Source organism: Dreissena polymorpha, chromosome 4 (assembly GCF_020536995.1).
Source record: "Dreissena polymorpha isolate Duluth1 chromosome 4, UMN_Dpol_1.0, whole genome shotgun sequence".
In the NCBI taxonomy this organism is placed as follows: domain Eukaryota; kingdom Metazoa; phylum Mollusca; class Bivalvia; order Myida; family Dreissenidae; genus Dreissena; species Dreissena polymorpha.
In genome coordinates this window covers 142,736,596-142,762,959 of record NC_068358.1, presented here as the reverse complement: position 1 = coordinate 142,762,959, position 26,364 = coordinate 142,736,596, and the positions used below count along the sequence as shown (strand labels likewise).

General features: G+C 36.1%; 3 protein-coding genes across 3 annotated transcripts; 2 read left to right on the top strand and 1 right to left on the bottom strand.

The window, feature by feature from the left end:
* Positions 1-1,563: 1,563 nt before the first annotated feature.
* On the bottom strand, positions 1,564-13,466 carry LOC127877590 (transforming growth factor-beta-induced protein ig-h3-like). Its single transcript, XM_052423602.1, has 6 exons — positions 13,255-13,466; positions 12,404-12,621; positions 4,633-4,819; positions 2,977-3,075; positions 2,146-2,256; positions 1,564-1,751 (listed from the first exon to the last, which is right to left on the bottom strand). The coding sequence occupies exons 1-6, from the start codon at positions 13,406-13,408 to the stop codon at positions 1,615-1,617; spliced, it is 906 nt and encodes a 301-aa protein (XP_052279562.1). The 5' UTR covers positions 13,409-13,466; the 3' UTR covers positions 1,564-1,614.
* Positions 13,467-14,854: 1,388 nt separating this feature from the next.
* Positions 14,855-21,598, top strand: LOC127877589 (periostin-like). The gene is made up of 6 exons (XM_052423601.1): positions 14,855-15,082; positions 15,858-16,066; positions 16,441-16,642; positions 19,031-19,132; positions 19,438-19,554; positions 21,417-21,598. The coding sequence occupies exons 1-6, from the start codon at positions 14,929-14,931 to the stop codon at positions 21,542-21,544; spliced, it is 912 nt and encodes a 303-aa protein (XP_052279561.1). The 5' UTR covers positions 14,855-14,928; the 3' UTR covers positions 21,545-21,598.
* A 1,589-nt stretch (positions 21,599-23,187) lies between these two features.
* LOC127877588 (uncharacterized) lies at positions 23,188-25,960 on the top strand. Its single transcript, XM_052423600.1, has 5 exons — positions 23,188-23,439; positions 24,103-24,217; positions 24,716-24,871; positions 25,221-25,285; positions 25,651-25,960. Exons 1-5 carry the CDS (start codon positions 23,416-23,418, stop codon positions 25,864-25,866), a joined length of 576 nt encoding a protein of 191 aa, XP_052279560.1. The 5' UTR covers positions 23,188-23,415; the 3' UTR covers positions 25,867-25,960.
* Positions 25,961-26,364: the final 404 nt, after the last annotated feature.

Sequence of the window (26,364 nt, the reverse complement as noted above, 5' to 3'; positions counted from 1 at the left end):
CAGCGTTCCAGCACAAACCTGTTTTGCATTTCTTTTTAACGCAATATATTGCAACTCGCAGGATATCAATGTAAGTAAACCTGTCAACCTTGCAGAAGACTGTCGAGTTGTTCAGGGCTGTAATATGGTTAAACATTGTGACGGCAAACATTTACCTTGCGATTTGGGGCGGCAAGAGAAGTGGTCAAATTACAGTATTATGATATTAATCTTCAAATTATTTTGCATATTATTTGAAATTATTTTAATAATTTAAATAAGGATTACAAACTGCAGAATGTGTGCTCACAAATATAGTGTGCTTGTAGTATTTTGCGTGTGTAACGAAGTCGCTAAAAATAACAATAACAACAGCAACACAACAGCAACAACAAATTGTCCTTTCTGATTAAATGAAAATGAAGCGATCGTAACAGTATAATGAATAGTAACAAAACAATAAAAACACAGATATAACTTTGACCATATATTCCGAATGAAAAGGTCGTTCAGTATCGTAAATAGTAATGGTGTGATGATTAAAAAAAGAGCATTAATGAACGTCTAGCCAAACTGAAATAACATTAACATCCGGACATTAACTTGCAAAATACCAAGCTCCCTTAGTACATATTTCTGATTTTCCGATTGATATAGGATAGTTTAAAATAGTTCACCACTTAGTGTTTCATTTACGTGTAATTATTCTAAAACCTTTTCTTTTTGATAGCCTTTTAGATTTTCATTCGGTAAACTGTTCCTTTTACATTTACTTCAGCAGAAATTTTCCGGTATCTTGCCGATGGACTTTCAACGCCGTCGACGCTCTCGTTGTTTCCCATTTACGCACATTCCAACACTATTTTCAGAGTTGGAATACTTTTAACCAGTCGAGCTTGAGTTGGGGGTTTATCTTTATTCTTTGGTCTCATTTTTCTTCTTTGTAAATTAAAGATCTTTAAGATTCAGCTAATTGTTTTCTATTCAATTAATATGGATCAATATGGATCAAGTTATCACCATCTGCAAAGATTGTCATTAGTTGGAAAGGTTTATCGTAGCGCTGTTGAAGATATTTTTATTGACATATTCATCAAGCCAGTCAATGCGAACAAGCGATTTTAATACCCATATCGCATGCTTAATGTAACGAAGGATGATTGTTTTCGTATTTGTACATTGCATTTGGGCCGTGTTCTGTGAAAAATGGGTTAAATGCATGTGCGTACAGTGTCGCCCCAGATTAGCATTTGCAGTCCGCACAGGCTAATCAGTGAAAACACTTTCCGCTTTTATGATATTTTTCGTTTCAAGAAACGCTCTTCTTAGCAAAAATGAAGTTTGGCGGAAAGGGACATAACTGATTAGCCTGTGCTGACTGCACAGGCTTATCTGGACGACACTTTACGCATATTCATTAAACAGCCTTTTTACAGAGCGCGGCTCATACATATTGGTTTGATAACTTACAATCTTCAAAGCTGACATTTCAGTATGTATACACACTACAAATTCAATAATTTAAACTGGTAGCATTTGTGTATACACATATGCCGGAGGATGTGGGTCATTATAAAAATCGCATAACTAGATTTTTGTTTAATAAAGCATAGATTATATCACAAAAGCGAAAGTTCAAGGATTCGCAAGAGCTTTTACGGCTCCGGCGAGAGACGAGGGAACCAGCACATACGAAAGTGTGTGCACGACGCCGTTGGTGACGCTGATGTCCTTGTTGCTCACGACATGCCCGTCAATCGTGATGTATGTACCTGGAATTGAAAAAAGATAACTTTATATATGAGAACAATGTTGCTTTTAATTTTAAGTGCACGTTAATGCATTGTCATCGTATTTCTTATGGATTGAAATTGCCGGTAGTGTATTGCTACACACGAATCAACTCGGCTATAATATCGATTTTCAGACCTTAACACTATAAACTATTTTCTGGAAGCATCAGGGGTTGTTTTTTGGGCAAGTTTTACATTTTCTTTAAAAAAAATCGTAAACTTGCACTTATAAAAACTATACGTTTTGATAAAACTTAAAGTTTCGCTTAACTGGTAAGTAAGTGATGAGCAAATTAATAAGTGTTGTTGGTATATGCGGCGCAAAGACGTTTTTCTGGTATTAAGTATGAAAATACTAGTTCATCGTTTATACCGGAAACAGCGTTGATTCGCTCATAGTCGATGTCTTCAAGGGTGTGGTAACTTCCGGTCTGGATTCCCACGGAGTACAGGGTACCGCGGATGACGTGGTACAACAGGATAGCTGCAAAGTTTTGTTATGGACTTTGTTTTGAAAAGCATATCAATATTGTTCAATCCTGTTTTTTCAGAAAGCAAATGTTTAGTACCGAAACGCTCCGTATTTCTGACTTTGTGAGTGTGTGTGTGATAGTGTGTTACTCATGTTTACGGCTGTTTATTGAATCTTCTCTTATAACGTGTTATAACGAACGTGTTTCTAACGTAAAATGTACTATAACATGGTTGTAAATGAAACGCTCTAGATCGAAGACAATTGTGGTAGTGTTTATGCTTACAGTATTTAAATAACGCAGATGCATTCAATTTCACTATAGTGCAAAAACCGCAACTGTATTGGAACAACGATGAAAGTCCTTACATGATGCGGCCTAAGGCTCGCGAGGACTCTAAACATGGGGCGAACACACATCTATAAAGAGAATGTTTGCTGGTTTGACAGTTGAACTATTGTGTCTTATTCTGATAAAACTGGACATAATGCATGTGCGTAAAGTGTCGTCTCGGATTAGCCTGTGCGGACTGCAGGGACGACACTTTCCGCTCAAACTAGATTTTCGGAAAACAGGGACTTCATTTAAACGAAAATTGCCATTAAAGCGGAATGTGTCGTCCCTGATTAGCCTGTGCGGACTGCACAGGCTAATATGGGACGACACTTTACGCGCATGCATTATGCCCTGTTTTATCAGAACGCGACTCATTAGGCAATAGGCACACTTACACCTGAGGAGCTCCGGATTCCCCAACAAGGCCTGCACAGTTTGGTTGCCAAGCTTCTCGAAGGCGTCGTTAGTTGGAGCAATCAAAGTGTATGGGCCCTCTGATATTTGAGAGCACGTCGTATTTATTAAACATTTTTTTAATTGAAAAATTATATTGAAGGGGATTTAAAAAAAATCGGCGCACGACAATTATGCGCGCGTCAGAAACTGTTAATTAATATTATTATATTTAAACATGTGCATCCCATTATAAAGATTTGTATTACATGTCCCCGTGACCTTGAACTTGGACCTTACAAACCCCCAAATCAATGGACATTTTATTTTCGTTTGAAGTGTCAATAAATATGATCGTAGTCAAAAGCGTTCTCAAGATTTCGTGCGGAAACTAATTTCGTGTTTCTACGAGCCAATTTGACATATCACCTGTTAGCCTCACAATCGATTGGCGTATTCATTTTCTTCAAAGTAACCATCCAAACAATATACCTGATTATGTCTGTGCCAGTTCTCAAGATATTCCGAAAACAAATTGTCTCAATTTGCAGGCCCATGTGACCGTTACAGTTAAGCTAAAAATAAAAAGGCGCCAGCCTTTCTTTCCTACAAACTAACAAACATTACAATTTAAACCCATTTATGCCTAGCTTCTAGAAAAAAGGCATTGGCAAACAGCGTAGACCCAGATGAGACGCCGCATGATGCGGCGTCTCATCAGGGTCAGTGCCGTTTGCTAAAACGAAATTTCCGTACACAATATTCTAAATATAGAAATAAATATACTTGACATCCCTAATTTTGGAAATAAATTGATCCAATTTAGAAGGGTCGGAGAGTCCACTAGGCATAAATTGGTTACTTATCGTAGGGCTTCTTCAGATATGTTACGGAAACTAATTTAATTTTTAAAGAAACAGTAAACTTATCCTTTTACCTGGTGATTTCAAAATAAATTGGCGTCTTATATTCCTTACAGCTAACCAACTAAAATGAATGTAGGCCAAAATCGTGTAAGGAGCCCCTGTGACCTTGACCGATGACCTTATCAAATACGATTGAAGTCTTTCTGACCTTTAAAGTAGTCGTAGCGCCAATTTGCATGATTTTTTAAGAAAACGTTTACGAGATGCAATTTGAAACGGATTCCAGTAAAAAAAGGCCTCGATGGTCTTGATTGTTTACATGTTCAGCGCTAAATCGATAAACGTCTTATGTTCTCACAAGCAACCCGGTTAGCAGGATTATTAAGTAAACTCGTGCTCCAGATATCACGCTGAAACAAAAATGTTCTACGGAACGATCGGTCTTCTGATCGACCAACCGACGGACAGGTGCAAGCAAGCAAAATACATACCCCTCCCCTCCATTCCCAGAGGGCCCGCTTCTTCGAATGGGATAATGAAATGAACATCGATCTATGGAAATTGGGCTTAATGATCGTGCGTTAAGTGTCATCCCAGATCGTAAATGTATTTGGAGTAATGACACTTATAAGGGACGACACTTTCCGTCTAAACTCGAATTTAGTTTAAAAGACATCCTTTAAACGAAAAAATCCGTTAAACGAAGTGTCGTTCCTGTGTGGACTGCACAAGCATTAAACAAAGTCTTCCCCGAATGCGACTAATTTTGACCAAACAAGATAAACTCATTACCAGAGAGGGCACTGGTCAGCCCGGCTGCCTCGATGGCGGCTTTCAAGGTGGACAAGTTCGGTTTGGAGCTGATGTAATCCATGATGCTACCATTAGGCGCCATCATCACGTGATCGATAATGTGCACGATGCCGTTGCTGGCTCTTAGATCGTAACGCGTGAAGCCTGTGCCCTGTACCGTCGTTGTCTGCAAATAGGTGGACATAGTAATTAATGATGCTACGAGCGCTAGGTACTATATACATGTATAAGAACATCGCTCTGTAAAAATGGGGTCAAATGCATGTGCTTAAAATGAAGTCCCAGATTAGCCTGTGCAGTCCTCACAGGCTAATCAGAGACGATATTTTCCGCCTAAAATTGATTTTGCCAAAAACAGTAAGAAGAAAGAGACTTTCTTTAAACTATAATATCATAATAAAGAAGTGAAACTCCAGCTGCTGGAGTAGTATTGAATTATTATTATAAACAATTAGTAGGTCCTTTATTTAAGGCAAGTGACCGATTGCCCAAACAGTACAAAACAGCACAATACAGCACAATAAAAAACAACATAAACACAAAAAAGAATAAAGCTGGGGTCACCGCCTTGGAACGGTCAATGCAAAGCATTGGGAGTTTAAACCGGTTTTGGAGCGCTCAACCTCACACTTGGCCCAGCAATATTCATAATACATTTAAGTGTAAAAATAATTTAACCTCATAGCATTGTAACTCAAATTAAACAATAATAAAAGGGAATTAAAACGCATTCAATTTAATTAACATTTAATTACTCAATGGTATTGAAGATACCAGAGCAACAGAGTTACAACTTTTTTATGAACGATGGAATGAAACTATGAACATGTGTCATCTACATTCCGTCTTTATAGAAAAAGATTTAAAAATATAGCATCATAAAGTTTATATTTCAGATCATCATCGCACAAATACAGGAAGAAGCAGCAATAATGAGTGTAAAAGTTCCATATTACATTGATTGGTTGTTTATGTAAGGCTAAAAAATAAATCAAACAAGAAACGCCTGTCACAGAGAAAATAAAAATAAAATTATAAACCCAATGACCTATGCATGTAGATTACAACTGGGAAAGTTGGTCAAATGACGTCACAAAAATCAATGTAGATCTACCCCGGAACAGAGAAAGAGTTATGACGTTATTGACAAGCGAAGACACAATGCCGTGAACAAAATCCAGGGGCAATACTGTAAAGTAAAAATATTAATGGGGCGGTACTGCAAAATTGAACTACTAATAAAACATGTTTAGGTGATTAAATATTAAGAATCAAATGTATAAAAATGGTAATTCCATTAAAGCGACATTATTGGAATCAAACAGTATATAGGTGTTTTGAGTACATAAACAAGCAAGCAATGTAATATGGAACTTTTATCGCTAATTCAGTGTCTTGTACCACTAAGCAATTATCAGTGTATCGATCTTACATCTGCATCGAGTGCTATTAGATATCATATAGCTAAATATTGTAATAAAGTTTATGATAATAGTAATATTAACCTATTTTGGTCAATAAAAAACTCCTTAGAAGTTATTGATTAAATTGAAAAGAAAAAATATAAGGTGTCACAAGTAAGCACTTATGATTTTTCTACACTATATACAACGCTTCCTCACGCTTTAATAAAATCCAAACGTGTTTCTTTGATTGAAAAAAACATTTGCTAGAGAGAAGTGTTCATATCTAGCTATAAATAAACACTAAAACAGCTTTTTTTACTAATCAGATTTTAGATAATTACATCATTTTGACTGGTCTTGACTTTTGTGCAGCACTTACTTTTCTTCTGGATAACTTGTTTGTTGAATTTAATGGTAAAATATTTAAACAAATTATTGGCGTTCCTATGAGTACTAATTGTGCGCCACTTTTTGCTGATCTTGTTTTATATTGTTATGAAAGCGAATTTATGTTAGAATTATCTAAAACTAAACAAGTAGATTTGATTCAATGTTTAAACCTTACTAGTAGGTACATTGATGACATACTTATTAAGATAATCCATTATATGAACAAAATTCACAAAATCTACCCTAGGTAACGAACTAGTCTTAAATAGATCGTCTCAATCCAATACAGACGCTGCGTATTTAGACTTACATCTAACTATTAATAATAATACGGGCAAAATTTAGACATAAAATTACATAGGAATACCACATATGGATACGTCTCAAAAAAAATTGCCACGCGACATATATTTTCGCGATGCTATTTATGACCTTGAACAAATCAAAAACACTTTGACATATGCTAAATCACATGTAAATACATACCTCAGGAAAAGTTATATCAATGACATCATAATTGTGTAGCGAATCGCACTAAATATTCTCGCATTATTTGTTTTTCTTCGCAACCGTTCCAGAATTAAGTCATTACTAAATTATCTCCCCTGAATGCTCTTCTTCAGTGGGTATAAGCCGAAGACTGGTTCACTACATATAGTGACAGTCTTTACCAAACATAATTTAAGTGAACATAACCCGTCTTTAATATACTGCCGAATCTCAGATTTCTGTCGAATTTATTTGCTTTGATCTTTTCGATATCTTATTGTTATTATTATCCTGACAAATCACAAACGCTTGTTAAAAAATTATTTGTTTTAAACATTATAGTTGGCATCTCTATTCTTCCAGTATTCTCGCGGTATTTCAATAACGACACCCTACTGTTTATTTGTCAGAATATGTGACGCATTTTCCATTCGCTCTCAGAAAGCATTCTATACATAGATGGTGACGTCACTTCGTTATTGTCAGTAAGACCGGTGTGTACACAATGTTTCAGAAAGAAGTTTTACGTGTGATCATGAGCAATATTCTGGCAAGTTGTCGTTGTTATCCACCAGAAACACATTTATTCACAAAATTTAAAGATATTCCGATCTAACTTTTTAGTCTTTTAGCTTTAATTTTTAACGTATTTACACCTCGTCTGCTCGCACTTTACCGATATCCCCGAAAGGTTACATATCACTATAATAAGTTTAGGCCTAAAACCACAAAATCCGATACCGTTGGATTTTCGTACCACAATCTTACGTAAAAAATCTCCCAGATTTGAAATCAACAAAAAACACGACATTTATAAATTGTCTGCATTATTGATCAAATTTTAAGATATTTGTTGGTTTTCCGTTTTTAGAAGATGTTCTGTGAAGGCAAGAGCTGGGCATCATACAAGCCATTCTATCCAGCAAAACTGACAGTTTTGGTTTACAGAAATCAACAATGGAGGGATTCCTGAACTATCAAATTTCCGAGCTATACACACAGTTATTATCTGTGGTGATCTTTATTGGTTCTGTTTGTTTATTTGGATGGAACATGTGTGAACTTTTATAGAACTTTGAAAAGTCTATATATGTCTATCTATAAACAAAAATCAGCTATTGTATAATAAGATCAGATGTGCAAACAATGTCAAAGGGTTGTTAAATTAACAAATTGAAGGCAATTATGCTGAAAAAATATGAGAGTTCCCATGCAAATTGTGTCTGTATATCAACAAGTGTCTGCCGATAATTGTCAAACTAGTAATACAAAACTTACCACATGTATGTAAAAGCACTAAGTACCTGTGATCATTTTTAGTAAGATAGTGTAATTCTAAACAGTAGCAAATAGCTTGTTTAGTAAATGCATAATGCAATTAATATGATTTCCGTTCTATTGTGTAATTAATAAATTGGTTGTTACTTGTTAATCCATGATAAATGTTTTATGGCTAGTACAAAACCAGCAATGTTAATTTAGTAAAAGGTAATACAATAACACCACTTTGTAATTTCATATACGTAAATATTCTTGAAATGTAGGTTGATGACAGTGTTTTAGTTTTACTTATTTTGTAACTATTATTTTATGTGCAAATAAATGATGTGAAGTGTTTTTTTATCTCCACACAATACCACATACCTTTTTATGTATGTACTGTGTTATGTGTTATTTGAATGTTTAAATAAAAAAATATGGATGATATAACATGATGCATTCTAATATTTGCATTCAAATTGTAACTATAGAGCTAAGTGTATGCAGTTTAGACTGATTTTAGAATACAAAATGGCTAGTTTTTTAGCGGCGACAAACTTTAAACTATTCAACAATAGTTTGGGAAAGAAAATTAGAAACCTGCAAGATACCTGTATTTATTAAATATTTTAATTGCGAATCAAGTATGTTGTTATGCTGTTACACATAATTATACATTGATAATAAATAAGAAGACAATTAGTGGTGTTAACGTTTCCCAACAGTAGAAATCATTCTTCTGATGAAGTCAGTGATATACAGACGAAAGCTCCAGGTATGACTTTCAATACCTAGTGTGTGTGTATTTGACAGTCTAAAACTTATTGGATTAAAAAAAAATCCTGTCAAATTTGTCAATCAAAATTGATATGACACATCACATGATTTTGATTATGTTAAATCAGTGTACTGTATGCTAAATACAACTGCTTTAGCAAGCTGTCAAGTTGAATTGAGACATTTGATGAAACAAACTGTTTCCTGGGTAGGACCAGTACTTAGTGTCTATATGACGTACCATGACGTCGAAAGAGTACAGGACCTGCTAAGTAAAACGAGAAATGTACTTCGACGTACAATTTTCACCGACACTTGAGTGTTAGCCAATCAGAAGACACCTTACGTCTGTTGCTTTTAGAGATTTTTGACATTGAACATTATTATTATTATTATTTATACCGAATTATGCGACTATCGACCGCTTACTCATAGATATTGTGCGTATGTATTAAACATTATTATTATTATAATTTATACCAAATTATGCGACTATCGACCGCAAACTCATAGATATTGTGCGTATTTATTGACCTGGCGTGGCGGAATTAACCTCTGACTTATGCTAGTTATGGTTATCACAAAATACGACCAACGGGGAGTTTTTTTATACATTATTTATCCCATTAATGCTTGGTAACTGGTTACCGTTGGGAATTTCCAACACAGTAATGCGCTGGACGGTCGTGATACTCCGCCCCGCATGATCATTTCATACACACAATATGCTGAATAATTTTAATTTTAAAAAGGTAACAATTGAATCTTCTTCAAATTTGTATATAATCTATTTCAATGCATTAAATACTTGAAACTTCTGTGTTGTTTTTTTGCCATTCTGATATTTTTATTCATTTTGTCCTCAACTAAAAAAGAGATTTTTAACATTTATTATGAATAAATCTGAAGGAAAAGCGGCTCAAGAGACTAGTGTTTTGATTGGCTGTTCAGAAAATGTGTACGTAGAAGTACAAACATGTATGTCGAAGTACAAATTGTACTTTGACGTACAAATATATACTTCGAAGTGTATTTTATATTCATGTCGACGTACAATTATTGTACTTCAACGTACATTTCTCTGTTTAACGTGTTGGTCTTCTTGACTTACAACCCAAATGGTACGCCATAGTATGCCTTTAGGGTTATCTAAAGAATGCTCCCACTTAAAGGATCAATACAGAGACCTCCCAGTGACTAAGCCAGTTAGCAGACACCCCATCCACTATACCACAGACACCGAACCAGCTATAAATTCCTGTGGCTATAATTTAGAGAAAAAAAAATAAAATAAGATGCTAGATCTTTAAGCTTGGAACATGTAACTCGTTTTAAGATTGATTTTTTTTGGATGCATTACTCAATTATTGCAACAATTATCATATTTTGAACACAATCATGTCCATATATTTATTAAAAATACATGGTTTTCAAAAAAACTTAAAAAGCTTTTGCCCGTAAATTAGGTAGCACCTATAATCATATTATGATTAAAACTAGTTTATACGACAAACGGGACGACTTTAACTTTGAAATTGTGAATTTTCCGTTCCTAGATGGCAGCATCCCTAAAGGTCTTTCCTATGGTATTTACATTTCGCAGTTGGTACGTCATGTCAGAGCATGTTCATGTATTAAAGATTTTAATGATCGTAATCGTATAATAACAAAGAAATTGCTAAAACAAGGCTTTTTGTATCATAACTTAAGAAGTAAATTCGCTAGATTTCACTCAAAGTATGGTGATTTAATTTCAAAATATAATGTTTCTTTAAAATGGCATTTAGATCTAAATAATGGAATTTCGCATCCATCATTTTATGAAGATATTTTAAAGCGTGTCAGCGAAATTAAAATATGTTAAAGAAAATGTTCGTATTAAACTTTTCAATTTAATTAACTCGTTTTTATCAACAGGATATGATGCTGATGTACTTAAAAACACGTGCTTGATGGTTTTTGATTCACTATATCTTTCTTCTCTTAAAATTTGGAATCATTAATGATATTATGGGTATTTTTCACATTTGAGCATAATTGTGTCTTTGTGTCGTTTGCACAATTCTGGATGAAAACTACATTTAGACTCACATCTTACATCAAATCATTTCTGTCGTCAGTTGTCATAGATCTAAATAGAGAATACTAGGTCGGTGGTTCAGATTTTCTAAGTCTCGCAACATAAACTTTGCTTTATTCGGCACCGACCTAGTTTTTGATTTATCCCATCAATTTTCTTAGTCGTTAATTTTTTTTTAATAGAATAGGATTACTGTAGGAAAATCGAACTACACGGAAAATCCCAAAGTTATTTTAAGCAAACATTGTTTCAGTATTTTAATTGTGCCGAGCCTAATACATTACAAAAAGATCAGTAACTAACCTGTTTTTCTGTTTATCATACCTCTACGTCCCCGATTTTTAAGAAATAATAAAAAAAAAACACTAAACAACAGCAGCTTTAAGGTGAAGTACATGCATTGTGTCGTATGACGTGTTAATAATGACGTCATGAGTACGATATTTGTAAATAATGTTTTTTTGCTTTTTGAGTTGCATTATGTGTTAAAAATATATTACATCTTGGTATCAAATTGTTTGTTTTGTTGAATCTGATTCGATTTTACTAAAAATGATTACTTAAAAGTTGATTCCGAGTAAAATGACCATTCTCAGCTGCGCGTGACAGCTATATTTCAGCACTGCCGAATTAGAGGAAAATTTTTTCCACAGTGGTTTATTTCGACAATGCACGTATGATGATGGGATAAAAACGTAAAGTTTCCTCCCTGATTACCCTGTTCGGACAACACATGCAAATGTGGAACGGCACATGGATTAAACCCCATTTTCGCAGAGCAAAGCCCATATATTTGCACCGCTCGATATTACGGGCAATCTAACAACAACAGCAATTGTCGGTAGACACTCTTACGAAGTAAGAAACTACGGCTAATCGTACATTAACAACAATAACGAGTTATTACTGCTGATAGTCAAATGTATTGTCACTTGTTTCGTCATTCTTTACACATGAAAAACTACTGACACCGCAACAACTGCATCCGCAACAGCTATTGCAGCTAACCATCCAACAACCACCACAGAAAATGCAACGAGAGCTTCTTCTACTGATCCTGCTGCTGATGGTTTTGTTGATGTTTATTTAACCATTGCTTTTCCTTGTACAAACACTAGTATAACGATTCGTTTGAAGTAAAGCAGCCATGCGTACTAAGTGTCATAAGTCGCGGAGGCGTAACGGACATGGGGCGGACCCTTGGGTCACGGGATTGATTCAAGCTGAATGACAATCTCAAACTCTTACTAAAACATCAAGAACTGCTATAACCAGGAAACTGACTCGATAATGTTTTTACTAGCAATCTGAAAGTTAAAAAAAAGGTTACCAAAAGTTTGACACGTACATTCTTACCCATGTAGTAATTCACGCGAATCTTAGGCCCGGCCAGCGTGGTCAGCATCATTTCGTTGGCATGGATAGCGTTGTACGCGTATGAGCCGTTGATCACGTGATAGGTGAGCACCTGGGCCAGTGCAGTGGGATCAGACTTCAGGCTTTGAATTGTGCTGTACCCCAGGCGTAGGAAAGCGACGTTGCTGGGAGCAAATATCGTGAATGGACCTGTTTCAAAGACGCGGTGATAATAAATTATAATTGTCTTGTATTGAATAACCTGCTAGCTTTTTGGGTTGAAAGTAGATAATTAGACAGACATCCGTGAATTACAACGTCGAATAGAATATAGTCTTAGTAAGATACGTTTTTGCTTGATTGTAACGTTGTTCGCATGCAATACCTGTACTATCGTAGAAGTACGTTAACGTAAAATACCTTGAATGCCAATGATCAATCATATGTATACTTCACTATATACAGTTTTTAAAATGGATGAATATAAGTGTACTTAGCACATTTCTTCTTTCGTTTTATTTGATTGAATCGTTTAAAAGGTATATAATATAAGACCACTTTACGTTCTCTAAACACGGTATTCACAAATAGCAACGAGCAGCGTAGTGCGAAAATGGTTCTTCTACTAAATGAGACTAGTGTAGCTCCAAACCAGCCTTTTGTATATACGCAGTCTTGTCAGAAACTAACATGTCCGCGTATGAGACCATAAAGCAATTCATTACTTTGTAGCGGATAGGGTAGCTGGTATGGAGCTACGTTGTCCGCAAATGGCAGAAGACCCATTTTTGCATGACGCCGTTCAAAGAGAACAATTGTGATAAAACTCGGTAGTTTCCATACCAGGTCCGGACAGAGCTGCTTCCAGTCCCGCAGTTTTGATGAGGTCCAACAAAGTGGTTTCTTGATTAGCCCGCAGAACACCCAGAATGTCTTGCGTCTGTCCATACGTGAACGCTACGCTGGCTACAAGCACTCCGACAAGTAAAGTTACCATGATGAGAAGGATTTTTGAACTGAAGCCTTATCGTGAAGAGTGGTGTGTACAGCCTAATCTACTGGCGTGACGTTCTTGGTTGAATATGGGTCAGTTAGATAAGGTTTTATGAATTTGTATAGATAGTTATCATGTCCGAAAATAAATTTGATCAAAACGTGCCACTTGTACTTAAAGCAAGGGCGCCTTAAGAATATCTCACCTATAACTGGAACCAAAGAACATTGATATTGTGTTTCAGCATCACTATCAACATATTTTTTTAATTTTAATTATGGTGTCACAATACTATCACCTCTCAGTAGAGGAAATGCAGGTGTGATAAATGTTCAACCATAACGGTAATGACTTATGCTACCCTTTGGGACCCCTTCACGTAAATCCCATTTCAAGCCTCCCCGACTCCGTCACAATTTGTAATAAAGTATGGTGTTCTCACTATCCCATATGTTCCCTTTCTATCGAAATACTGCCTCTCTTATTTTATAATAACGCTTTGGTATTCATATAAAAGTTTACAATCCGTGAAGGTCAAACAGTTTTAAGGATCTTTTGGAGTTCAGATATTCTACAAAAAGTCCATGGCATGCTCATTCTTGATGAAATTCCCCTGATAATCTAAAAGTTTATGAAGATGCGTTTACGTTCCCAATATTATCATGCATATGATACGACTATTTTAAGTTATTTGAATATTCTATTACCACACTATGACATTCCATAGTCAATGACAGTTATGTGACGTTACAATATTCTATCATCCACGAACGCTCCAGTATTCTGTTAATAAACTTTACTCTACTTTCTTACTATACGTTCAATATTCTAGTTAAACTTCAATAAGTGTATGGTAATCTTTTGGAGGTCTGATATTCCATGGCAATGAAATAATAAAAATGAAAGTATCTTACGTTCAAATATTCCATCAAAGTCCATAGGCAATTTTGTAAATGAATTTAACATCTGTTGATTTTCCAGTATGTTAAGACAAATTCGTTTACGCTTCAATATTATATCCTAGTAATTACCTTACCCATATTGAATGCCATTCCATTGCTTGTACAATAGGCCTACGTGTTTCCATCATTTTGTATCCCAGTATGCTGTTTGCCAATCAATACTCCGTCACAATCCCACTGCACTTAGCTTTTCAAAACACGCCCATTTGACAATGTTGTATTCTGGACTAGGATTCGGGAATTTTGTTTAAACCATTTACCGTTCAAATAGTACACGAATATTCTTTCTGTTGCATTACGAATTTCAACTAGTGTTTATCAATAAGTTGAAGTTCCAATATTCTATGATAATGTCCCACGCATGGTTGTGTAATGGTTGACCCTGATGTCTTTGAAACTTGTCGTATGTTTGTACAAAGGCCATTCCAGTACACCATACATAAGAGTTACTGCTCAATACCATAACTAGTCTTATCAGTTTGGTTATCAGTTGATTTGAGGGACAGCAACTCCATTACAATTCTTTCTCATATTATTTATGAGGTAGAGGTAGCATATGAAATGACTCCCTTTGGGCTTGTATTTATGTGCTTAGGGCTTGTAGCCCGGGGTCTGGCGCTTCAAAATCTAGTGGAGACGCTCAAGGCAAACAACGCAACCACACTGGTCAGCTTGATTGACCAGGCCGGCTTGACCAACACACTTGCATTGGGAGGTGAGAGATGAGATTTTTAGTCTTGAATGTGGTCTTTAATTTTATTGTAGCAGTGTGTGTTCAACGAAAGGGAATGTCGTTGAATAAACATGCTTACATATTCAGTGATTTTTTAACCTGTGAGTCCTGCGTCCTGGACTGACAAAAACGTCTGGGGATGCAAAGTTTCGAATTATGTGAGTCCCAAAAATGCATTGAAATTTCTCAAAAAATAATATCGTGTAATAGTTGGACTCATTCTTTCAGTTCCGGGACTCGTAGATTTGCAAGTTATTGAGTCCCAGGACTCAGATGAGAAAATTTGTAAAAATATCACTACATATGTATGCTTATAAATTACAAAACTTAATAAACACAATTGCAATTTTTAAGAACTTATCACACTAGTTCAACATTGCCCGTTTCCTTATTATTTAAAAAGTGGGTGTAGTGCTAACACTATTATGAAAAACAGTGTATGCCAGTTACGTATTATTATTGACACCTATTCACTGACTAAAGGCAGATATAGTTTTCAGCGCGTACGTTTTATATTTAAAACAACAAAAAGTATATATCTAATATAATATACATATGATACTGGTAATTATTAGCTTGAATAATATATTCTTCATTTAATGTAAGACCGTTGGGGACCCATGGTAGGAGATGCGTCCTTTAGAGAATCTATAAAATTATTTTTTTAAAGATCGTTCTCATTCAAATATACGAAAATGTGTGCAGTTTATATTTTGTGCAGTTTATATTTTGTGCAGTTTATATGTTATATCTTCAGACGGTCCGTTCACAATTCTCGCGCCAACAGACGCGGCATTTGCCAAGATTCCCGCCGCTGACCTACAAAGTGTAACTGGTGACGTCAAGGCACTCACTAATATCCTTTTGTACCACGTGAGCAACGGCGAGACGTTCCTGTGGGACCTGAAAACGGGCCGCTTTCTGACGTCACTGAATGGCCATATGGTCAGGGTATACTCGACCGCGGTATGTAAGATGAACAATATTTAAATCACTCAATTTAGCATTCTGTTTTGTTTTGTACATATGGATTTTCACGTTTATGAATAGCGGGACAAAAACAACGCCGATGAAATTGGCACTGAACTCGGAGCTGCTCCTGATGCTGATAATAAAGACGATACTCTTCATAAAGTACGAAGGCGGAGTTAATGATTATGATAAGGTTGATGATGAGGAAAAGAAGGAGAAGAGTCGGAAGACGGTGACGACGACGACGACGATGATGATGATGATGATGACGATGATGATGATGATGATGATGATGATGATGATGATGATGATGATGATGATGATGATGATGATGATGATGATGACAGTATTTTTTTGGATTTTCGCAGGGACATCATCTTTACTTCAACAACGCGGAAGCCATAAAGACCGAGATCCAGGCCACTAACGGAGTTATCTACCTCATTGATGAGGTCCTAGACGTCCCAGAGGGAACTATCCTGCAGATCCTGAAAAACCCCGCCTACAACCTCACACAGTTTGCTCAACTTGTCCACGCGGCAAGGGAGGATGCAATCTTCAACACATCAGGTAACAAAGCCTCGGTCCCAGTCTTTACCCTTATAATTTTAGCGGCGTGTTCACGTTTTGTTAACAGATCGTCTATGGAATGTTAATAGTCATGCAACATACCTTTCTCTGTATTTTATTTTCCTTTTTTTCCTTTTTTTTGTTTTTATGGTGGCATAAATCAAACATGGAAATATAAGGAAAAAATATTAACCAAATTTTCCGATTTGATTTTAGTGAAAACATGTTTTTAATTAGAGAAATACATAACATAAGATCACTTACATACCACTGTTTTAGTTAAAAGTTGGTACTACTAGTGTACTGTATGTGCTCACACTTTAATTCAGACATTTTATGAAATAATATAATTGCATTTATTTCAAAAGCTACAAAATGGAACTTAAGCAATAAATTATATGAGTGCAAACAGTCACGTGCACAAATAGATGTCTTTAATGCATTGCTTTTGAAAGTTTATATCACACATGACTTAACAGTAGCACTCATCAACATTAAGAAGCTGAATAATTAAACAAGAAATTGCTTTATCACTACAGCCATAACAAGACTTACCTACCCCAGGTCACGCAATACATAATGGGCACTTACGTTATTATGGCATTACATTTTCGGCGTTGAAATTACGTTAACTGATCCTTTTGTAAATTGTGTATTTATTTATTGAAAAAATACATCTATATTTAAAGTATTGCTTTGTTTTTCAAACGTCGTCATAACACTAACTAGAAAATTGAAATACTGAAAAACGATGTATAAATTCGTTGGTTTTGTGCTGCTCCTGAATAAAAATCTCATTATAGTTTTAAATTTAGTTTATGATAAATACGATGAATTTTCACAAAGTACCTCTACCAAACATGCTCAAATTATATTCATAATGAACGTTGTCATTTACAAGTTGTAACACACACTCTTACAAATACTCTATCATGTAACACAGCAGTTTATCTCTAAACTTCTCGAGCTATATTTCTTTAAATATGAACGGTTTTAATTGTGTTACAGATGAAATATAGCTATTTCTTTATAAAACACCATTTCATGATTCAAATGTTACCGTTTTATGTTGATATTTCAATTAAAGTTTTAAATAAAATTTGATACAATGATTTTGTCACTCCCATAGCAAGTTTTGTCCTTCATATATTGTACATGTCCTTCATATAACACTGAATGTTTATTGATATAGCTGGTGTGTTACAGTTCATGTATTAAAATCTTAATGCAATTATTTGAAAAACGATAATTCACAGCCATACAAAAATAATTGCTTTCAACTGACCGGATTTTAATTAAAAATCGCAAATTCAATACTCGGACGATCATATCTAACGGTAAATAAGATCTATCGGTATACCCAAAAATGGTAAATTACATAAGGATAATACACGTTTTCGAGGGCACGGATATTGAGAGCGCCCGCAGATGATGATGTCCGAGAAAATGTGTATTTTCGCTATTATTGCATAAACAAGTCACACATACCAAAATAAATTTAAGCAACCTTGAAAATAATGTGTCTTGTTCATTCGATATCGACAAAATAATTCGATTATTTCAAATGACGTCATACAATTCAAGGTTGTGTTTTACATATGCCTCACTCGGTCATCATCAGAAATGACGAGGCTTTTCCTTCGGATAGGCAGTTTTCGATTTAAAATGTGTTTAAACAGTGGATTAATGCAAATTTGAAATACAACCGCGCAAAGTAAGAAATGAGGAATTATTTTGGAATTTACTGGTCGTGACGGATAAATATTTCGTCAGAATAAGTCATTGTTTTCATAGATGTTTCTTTCATACAGTCAGGTCTATCTTATTTCGTTCCAACAAAATTTTCAAACAAAATAATACTGCCAAAATATTGTCACTTAAGTATTTCAAGCATACGGCAGGAACGTTGAAGGTACATAAACACTTACATTTTCAGCATAGTCTTTTGAAAGTGTTGAGTAAATAACAGTATAACTTCATTGGCGTTGCCAATAAAATAAAGCTGTTGCCAAGAGAGAGCAGATGGTATCATTTGAAAAGTGGATTGAAATATTCATTGTCTTTACCCCTGCATGCTTGAGGAAACTGGTGCTTATTCAGTTCCCCATTAATGCTTGGAAAGTCGTCGAAGGCTGGAGTTATGAGCCATTACTAAGAGAGGTTACTGTGCGTTGACCAGTTTATGTATATAAAAAAATAACAGGGCTTGAAAGGCACGCGATTCGCCTTGTTAATACACTATTTCTCCCGTTCAAGCCCTCCTTTTGCCACAGTTTCTGCACCCCGCCAGAGGGCATTATAGATCAAGGAATATAAACTGGTGAGAACATTTTAGAGAATACAATATCTGTTAATCTGTTCGTTCACGTCATAAATCTGGGTTTTCAGGCGGCAGTCAGCGACTGACAGTGTTTGTCCCTAACAACGACGCCTTCGGAGCGCTTTCACCTGACTTCTTGCACACAGCATCTACCTATATCAACGCAAGAAGTAAAATTACTACCGAGTAGTTTTAAATTACACTGACCACTGTAAATCAACATAGATCTACCTTAAAGATCAGAATCAGCTGTCGTTGGTTAAATAACCCAATAATCATGGAAAAAGTGGTCAATCATTTAAAATGTCATACTTGTTATGACAATATCCCCCCGCGAATGAATGTGCACACGGCACAAATCAAATAAAATTTAATATGTGTTGGTTATTAGCCCTTTGAAATGTTCCTTTGGCTTTTGAGTGTTGTTCGGTATAAATCTGCACATCCCGACAACTAATATCGCGTATCCTTGCAGACCTAGCCGACTACCACACACACGTGGGCACTATGCACGCCTCCAGCCTGTCCGGAAAAGACGGCCACATCACCACCAAGTACTCCGGCCACCAGATAACACTCACGCACGACCAAGGTCAGTAAGCAATTTATACAAAATTTAATTCCAACATATTTTTTTTTAATATTTCAATAATTACACCAAACTGCAAAAAAATCGATGTGAATGGTAAACGCGATATTCAGATGTAATTTTTGCACTCTGTTTGTATAAGCGCATGCTCCATACATCATAGCTGCCCTTTCAAGATGAAAAGTTTCAATTTCCACTTGCTGCTTTATAATGTATAACTTTACTCTTGACTGTGTATGCGTAATTCGTACTAAATTCGATTCACTTGTTAATTTCCGAGTATTCTAAATGGGAAACTGTTTAATCCAGGACTCCAGGGGTCAGTGGTTCTAGCCCTGTTTAGGGTTACATTTTTAAATTGTATTCTTTATTTTTTACTGGAGATTTTTAGATCCAATATTTAGATTTATCAATATAAAGCATTTAATGACGGTATTTTATAACTTTTCTGTGTTCGTCAATCTGATTGACTGTCCCTTTAAGTAACACGGCTGGGTCCAACTAATATATATATATATATATATTTATAGTTTATACATTTTGTGCAATTAGTTTTCGGTCTTCGATATCCCGCTACACAACACTCCCGTGTTCCCATACACCAATGCAACACAGACCTTTTTTCCTTTACCGCTAGACCAAATTACTATATTCCTATATATCGCTACACCATATTCTATTGATCCTATATGTCACTCACCACAGTCGAATATTCATTTATGCCTGTTTACCACAGTCCAATATTCCTTTTTGCTTGTTAACCACAGTCCAATTCCTTTATGCATGTATACCACGGTCATATGTTCCTTTATGCCTGTTTACTACAGTCCAATATTCCTTTATGCCTGTTAACCACAGTCCAATATTTCTTTACGACTGTTTATCAGTCAGTTATACATTTATGCCTGTTAATCATAGTTTAATATTCATGCATGCATGTTAACCACAGTCTAATATTCCTTTATGCCGATTTACCACAGTCCAATGTTCATGTATGCCTGTTTACTACAGACCAATATTCCTTTGTGCCTGTTTACCACAGTCCAATACTCCTGTATACCAGTTTACCAAGGTTCTATGTTCCTTTATGCATGTTTACCACAGTCCAATATTTATTTATGCTTGTTTACTACAGTCTTATAATTCTTTATGAAGGTTTACCACAGTCCAATATTCATTAATGCATGTTTACCACGGTCCTATGCTCCTTTATGCCTTTTTACCACGGTCCTAAATTCCTTTATGTCGGTTCACCCCAGTCCTATATTCCTTTATGCCTGCTTACCACAGTCCAATATTCCTTTATGTCTTTTAACCACAGTCCAATATCCATTTATGCATGTTTACCACAGTCTTATATTCCTGTATGCCTGTATACCACAGTCCAATATTCCTGTATGCCTGTTTACTACAGTCCAATATTCCTTTGTGCCTATTTACCACAATCCAAAATTCGTTTATGCCTGTTAACCACAGTCCAATATTATTTTATGCCAGTTTAATACGGTTCTCTTTCCCTTTATGTCTGTTTTACGACAGTCATATATTTCTTTATGCCTGTTTATCAAGGCCCTATGTTCCTTTATGCCTGTTAACCACAGTCCAATTTTCCGTTATGCCTGTTTACCACAGTCCAATATTCTTTTATGCATGTTTACCACAGTCCAATATTCCTTTACGACTGTTTACCACGGTCCTATGTTCCTACATGCCTTTTTTCACGGTCCTATATTCCGTTATGTAGGTTTACCCCAGTCCTATATTCCTTTAGGCCTGTTTACCGCGGTCCTATGTTAATTTATGCCTCTTTACCACGGTCCTATGTTCCTTTATGCCGGTACACCACACCCAGTCCTATGTTACAGGCTCAGGTGAGCCCCTACTCAACAAGCTGGCCCGCTTCACACTGACTGACATCGAGGCGGAAGACGGCGTGGTGCACGTGATCTCGCACGTGCTCATACCCTCATCGCTTGCCCCCATTGTCGGATAAGACTGGGAGCGGTTGTTACCATGATATCAACGTTGAATAAAACATTTACATTTATTTAACGATGTCTGTTCGTGGAATATCTTTTTTTTCTGAAAAGGGCGGAATATAATCCCTTGTGGGGGCGATGGCCATATGAAAGATAACCCTGATACATTAACAGGACACAGATACACGTTCAGAATGTTCCGTTCGTATTCACATTTGACACACATACCGGAGACCCCCTCCCTCCAAAAAAAAAGAAGTAATAATAGACACACACACGCGCGCACACACACACAAAACACGAAAACAACAACAACAAACAAACAAAACAAATACAATTCAGCTATAGAATGGCGTCAGTCATCATCAGACAGGATGAAAAAGTACCCTCAACTTCGGAAACTCTTAGCAACCTCGTATCACACTTTTGTTAATTTAGAGCAATTTGATGATGGCACAAACAGCATTAAAAATATGTATATGTGCGAAATAATAAGAATACTTGTTACTGGTTTTGCTTGAGTCTTACGTCTAGACATGGGTGGGTGAATACCGACCGCCCTGTTCTCCGTCAACATAAAATCTTAAACAGCTGGTAAAGCAAAGGCTAATCTATAAAAGACTTGGCATATACATGAGAAAAATAACATTACTGACGAAAACATACTATTTTATTCTTGACAAGGAAATTATTGACAGTATGATACAAAATGAATGTACTATCCAAGGTACATAAATACCCCACACACATACAGACACATGATTACAATGGGATCTCCGCTTTGGAATGGTAAAGCAAAGCATATGTGGGTAAAACGGTTTAGGTTTATGTGTCACGGGGTTCGATCCCCACTGTGTGAGCGTTCTTTTGTTCTATACTTGTTCTAGTTCCAGGAAACGGACTTGAGAGCGTTTCAAATAAGTATAGAGTACTTAAAATGCAATCGAGCTAATATTAATAGGTTTTAAATAAACTAACGGTTTTAATGAACTCAAAACATATCAGTTGGCATCCCAGGCAGGATGAAACAAAAATACTTCACTGTCGTGTTCCATTTGATAGCTTAATAGTAACGGTATCATACAGTTAAATCGCCTTGGCAAACAGCGTAGACCCTGATGAGACGCCGCATGATGCGGCGTCTCATCAGGGTCTGCGCTGTTTGCTTAATCGTCATTAGATTTCAGTATATTGCCGATAACCTGTTCGCTTTACGATAAATCATCAGTTAAACTTAAGAATGTGTTTGTTAGGCTGCATTATTGAAACCATGTCCATTGCGTCTGTTGGATTCGTTCCGTTGGTTTCGAAGAAATTGTTGAAAACTGACGAATCACTTAATATATTAGGCTGTCCATTCTTTGTTATACATAAAGAAATGAACATTTTAGATCTGTTCCTCTGTCGTGTTATATTAAGACAATCACTTATAGGAAATAAATTACAGAAATCACATTGAGTCAATAGTTTTGGCATATATTCAGGAAAACCATTATTTAAGTCCTCATAAAGTATTAAATTGTCGAATTATTCAAATTATATGTTCCTCAATTTCAATCTTAAAACACTGACGTCAAAGGACAAGGCAAACAAAAAATTATATAACCACATATAAATATCGTGGTGTTTGATATTGCAAAAGCATTCGTATTCTTGCTTAAAGATGGCAAAATACGGAACATGAAGTTTGCAAATAATTGAATAAGTGTATGTAACAATTCCAAACTGGGAACGCACATGTCTGGGAGCGTGCTGATGTGAGTTACACAAGGTATTCGAGATCGTATCTCACTAATCTAGAACAAAAGTGGTATATAATTACAGAAGAATACCTGAAGACAACGTGTTTTTCTAACAGATTGGAACATACGAACAACGAAAAGAAATGAGATTGCACATTTTTACACAGGTAAGTAATATGTTTATGAGCATGTAGACGTTGGAGAATACTAGATTAGAAAATATAAAGGCTCCAAGTGTTTATACAATAACTATCGCGTAATTTATGGTAAAAAACGAATAAGTGTATGCGCACATGACGTGCAATACGGATATATACCGTCGCCCAGTGATACAAGGATGCAATTTTGCCCAGTCATGCGGAAATGGGTCTTATACATATTCGGCCATAGTAGCTCGGAATGCGGACAAAACCCCTCCCGGATAAGCTCAATACCAGCATGCGCTTTTCCGCACCCTAGTATACAAAAGGTGGTCTGAAAAAAGTTGGCCTTATGGCGTAATAATAATTTTCGCATGACATATTCCATACCATAAAACTCTCCGACGGAGAGGGAAAATTTTAAATAGTGAACCTTTAACGTTACAGTTTTTTTTTCTAAAGAGAAAAACAATAAACTTGTACATGTTTGTGAATTTAATCAATCACCACAAATCACAAGAATGTATAGGCTGACGCTCTTGGAAGGAAATATCACTATAACAGTTTAATGTCGTTAACGATGCAAACAAAATGTTCAACTGTGTGTACTCTGCTTTATTCCGGTACGTTTGAAGTCATCGCCATAAAAAGAAAAGAAATTAATATATAAGTGAACAATTCTGGTTCCAGCTTACGATGATGTGTGTCGGCCACGCGTTCCTCATTTCCGCCGATCACTGCAAGTCACCTTCGGCGGCGACGGGTTTCGTCAACGAGAAATATTACGGCCTGTGGTACGAGATAGGTACAGTCACACTTTGTCACAGCCATTTCAGCATGACACGCTTTCTACCAGAACCCCGTTAATATAAATCGATTTAATAATGTTCATGTGTACCATTTTAGTATTTAAATCATAGTAAAATGGCAGAAGTTTACTTTGAATGAAAGTGCCACTTGATGGTGTTGTATAATTGAATACGCGGGCACAATAGGGTGTATAAAGATTTGGCCAATGGCCCGTTGTTAAAAAGTTAGCGTAATACTTACATGCGAGGGAAGCTTGATGAATGGACACGACACAATCTTGTATTAGATTAGCTTGTACCCAAATCTCATAAAAGTATAGATAGAAATGCCATAGAAACCCGAATAAAATATATGTTACGATCAGTTTAAAGGAATTTCAAATAACGTGCGCAATGTCATCGTGTCATCGCGGCTGAGAATGTTATTATTCAAGCTCGTGTTATTTTTTACGGAAGGCCGAAATAAAAACGTGGTGCGCTTTCTCTAATGTCAGGTAAGATGCAGACGCCAGGAGGTGCCGCCTTCGAGAAAGACTGCGTGTGTACGACCATCGACGTCTCCCAAGTCAAGGGGGCCACAAATGGAGACGCCACTGCGGTAAACAGTTGCCGGAAACTGGCTCCTTCCGGGGAGTTCTTGAACGCCACAGGTGAGTGTTCCCTTCGTTTTGGCGCTAAGAATACTGATGACCAATATGGTAACTCAATGATTAAGAAGTGCACGTGTGCATTTCGTACACCCAAGACAATCGTCAAATATCTATGTTTGATGAGATTAATAATATGCATAGCAATTGTTCACAACTGAACAGGAAATCACGAATTCTTTTTCATTATAAACGTGAACTTATATAGAAAACTATATATTTTCATTAATTAACCGTGCATTTAAAAATCAGTAACCATATAGTACGATATTTTTATGATAATGGCATGAACGACGCGGGTTAATTGTGTAAAAATGTCTATCTCTATAATGATAATATATTACGTGTTCAGGAAGTTTAACGGATGAGGCGGTGCCCGGTCATTGGAAGGAAGGATTTTTCCCGTTAGTTCCAAAGGTATAATTTAAAAGATGCTTCTGTATGTTTTCTGCAGCATCTAATACAGATGTTATATTACTTTTTATCCATCATAGATACATTTAATATGTTGACTGTTAAGTTATACGCCAGATTGCTTCCGAATTGTTTACAATAAAACGAGCATATGTTAATTGCGTGATACATGAAATCTCTTATCATCATTACCATAATTACCTTGACGTTATCTTATATTTTGCTGTACAGATTGGTCCAGAAATGCACGCCTTTGTTAATTACGTATACGTAGCAAAATAATATCCAAAAAAGCAGACACATCTGATATCACAAATATCTACACACTGTACATAGACATCATACTAGTTTGCTACGTTGATATTTAGGTCGACTACAGAGTGATCTACCTTGACGACCACTTGGCGATCGAGTACGACTGTTCCACCGTGCTCTGGATGACCAACTACTGCGTCCATCTGCTGGCCAGGACACCCACAATATCAGACGCCGACGAGCAAAAACTGCTGGACTTTGCAAACGGTCTTGGCTTGAACACGCAGAATATTCCTTATAAGAAAACTTTACAGAATGGTTGTTGGTGAGGTAATTCAAAAAACGACAAAAGAACCTCAACATGTATTTATATTCAATGTTTTGTATGCATTAAACGAATTTTACAGATAAAAGTGTCTATAACCTCTCTTGTTATCAGGAAAAACAACAACCGCCGCACAAATGTACGAAACTGGCGTTGTCACACAAGCCAGCTCTGACGCAAAACAGGTTCTCTGTTTATGAGTTTTATTCTCTCTTTTACACGTATACTTCGAAATTAAAGTTTGTTACCGACAGTGCCTCGACAAATCGTGAATTTACAATAAATGCGCATGATATCCGCAGCCGTTTGGCGTTACCTGTACCGGTATCTTCTACAGAGATCTGAAGCATTTATAATTGGTAACGTATTTTGTATGTGAAACATTCGCGCGAAACTGCTTATTGAGTTCCGGTGGGCAAAGGTGTATTAATAATCATTTATTTACAGATGTTTGCTCCAGAATATTGCTACAAACAACATTTTAATTGAATATAGAATAGTT

What these genes read in the sequence shown, in the direction of transcription:
- LOC127877589 (XM_052423601.1), top strand. Translation starts at nt 14,929, where the DNA reads ATGACTCCCTTTGGGCTTGTATTTATGTGCTTAGGGCTTGTAGCCCGG. An exon ending in CAACACACTTGCATTGGGAG is followed by an intron (nt 15,083 to 15,857) that starts GTGAGAGATGAG and finishes TTATATCTTCAG; the next exon opens with ACGGTCCGTTCACAATTCTC. An exon ending in AACACTCACGCACGACCAAG is followed by an intron (nt 19,555 to 21,416) that starts GTCAGTAAGCAA and finishes CCTATGTTACAG; the next exon opens with GCTCAGGTGAGCCCCTACTC.
- LOC127877590 (XM_052423602.1), bottom strand. Translation starts at nt 13,408, where the DNA reads ATGGTAACTTTACTTGTCGGAGTGCTTGTAGCCAGCGTAGCGTTCACG. An exon ending in ATTACTACATGGGTAAGAAT is followed by an intron (nt 4,820 to 12,403) that starts GTACGTGTCAAA and finishes ACCTATTTGCAG; the next exon opens with ACAACGACGGTACAGGGCAC. An exon ending in GCTGACCAGTGCCCTCTCTG is followed by an intron (nt 3,076 to 4,632) that starts GTAATGAGTTTA and finishes CTCAAATATCAG; the next exon opens with AGGGCCCATACACTTTGATT.
- LOC127877588 (XM_052423600.1), top strand. Translation starts at nt 23,416, where the DNA reads ATGAGATTGCACATTTTTACACAG. An exon ending in GGAGTTCTTGAACGCCACAG is followed by an intron (nt 24,872 to 25,220) that starts GTGAGTGTTCCC and finishes TTACGTGTTCAG; the next exon opens with GAAGTTTAACGGATGAGGCG. An exon ending in TTTTCCCGTTAGTTCCAAAG is followed by an intron (nt 25,286 to 25,650) that starts GTATAATTTAAA and finishes GTTGATATTTAG; the next exon opens with GTCGACTACAGAGTGATCTA.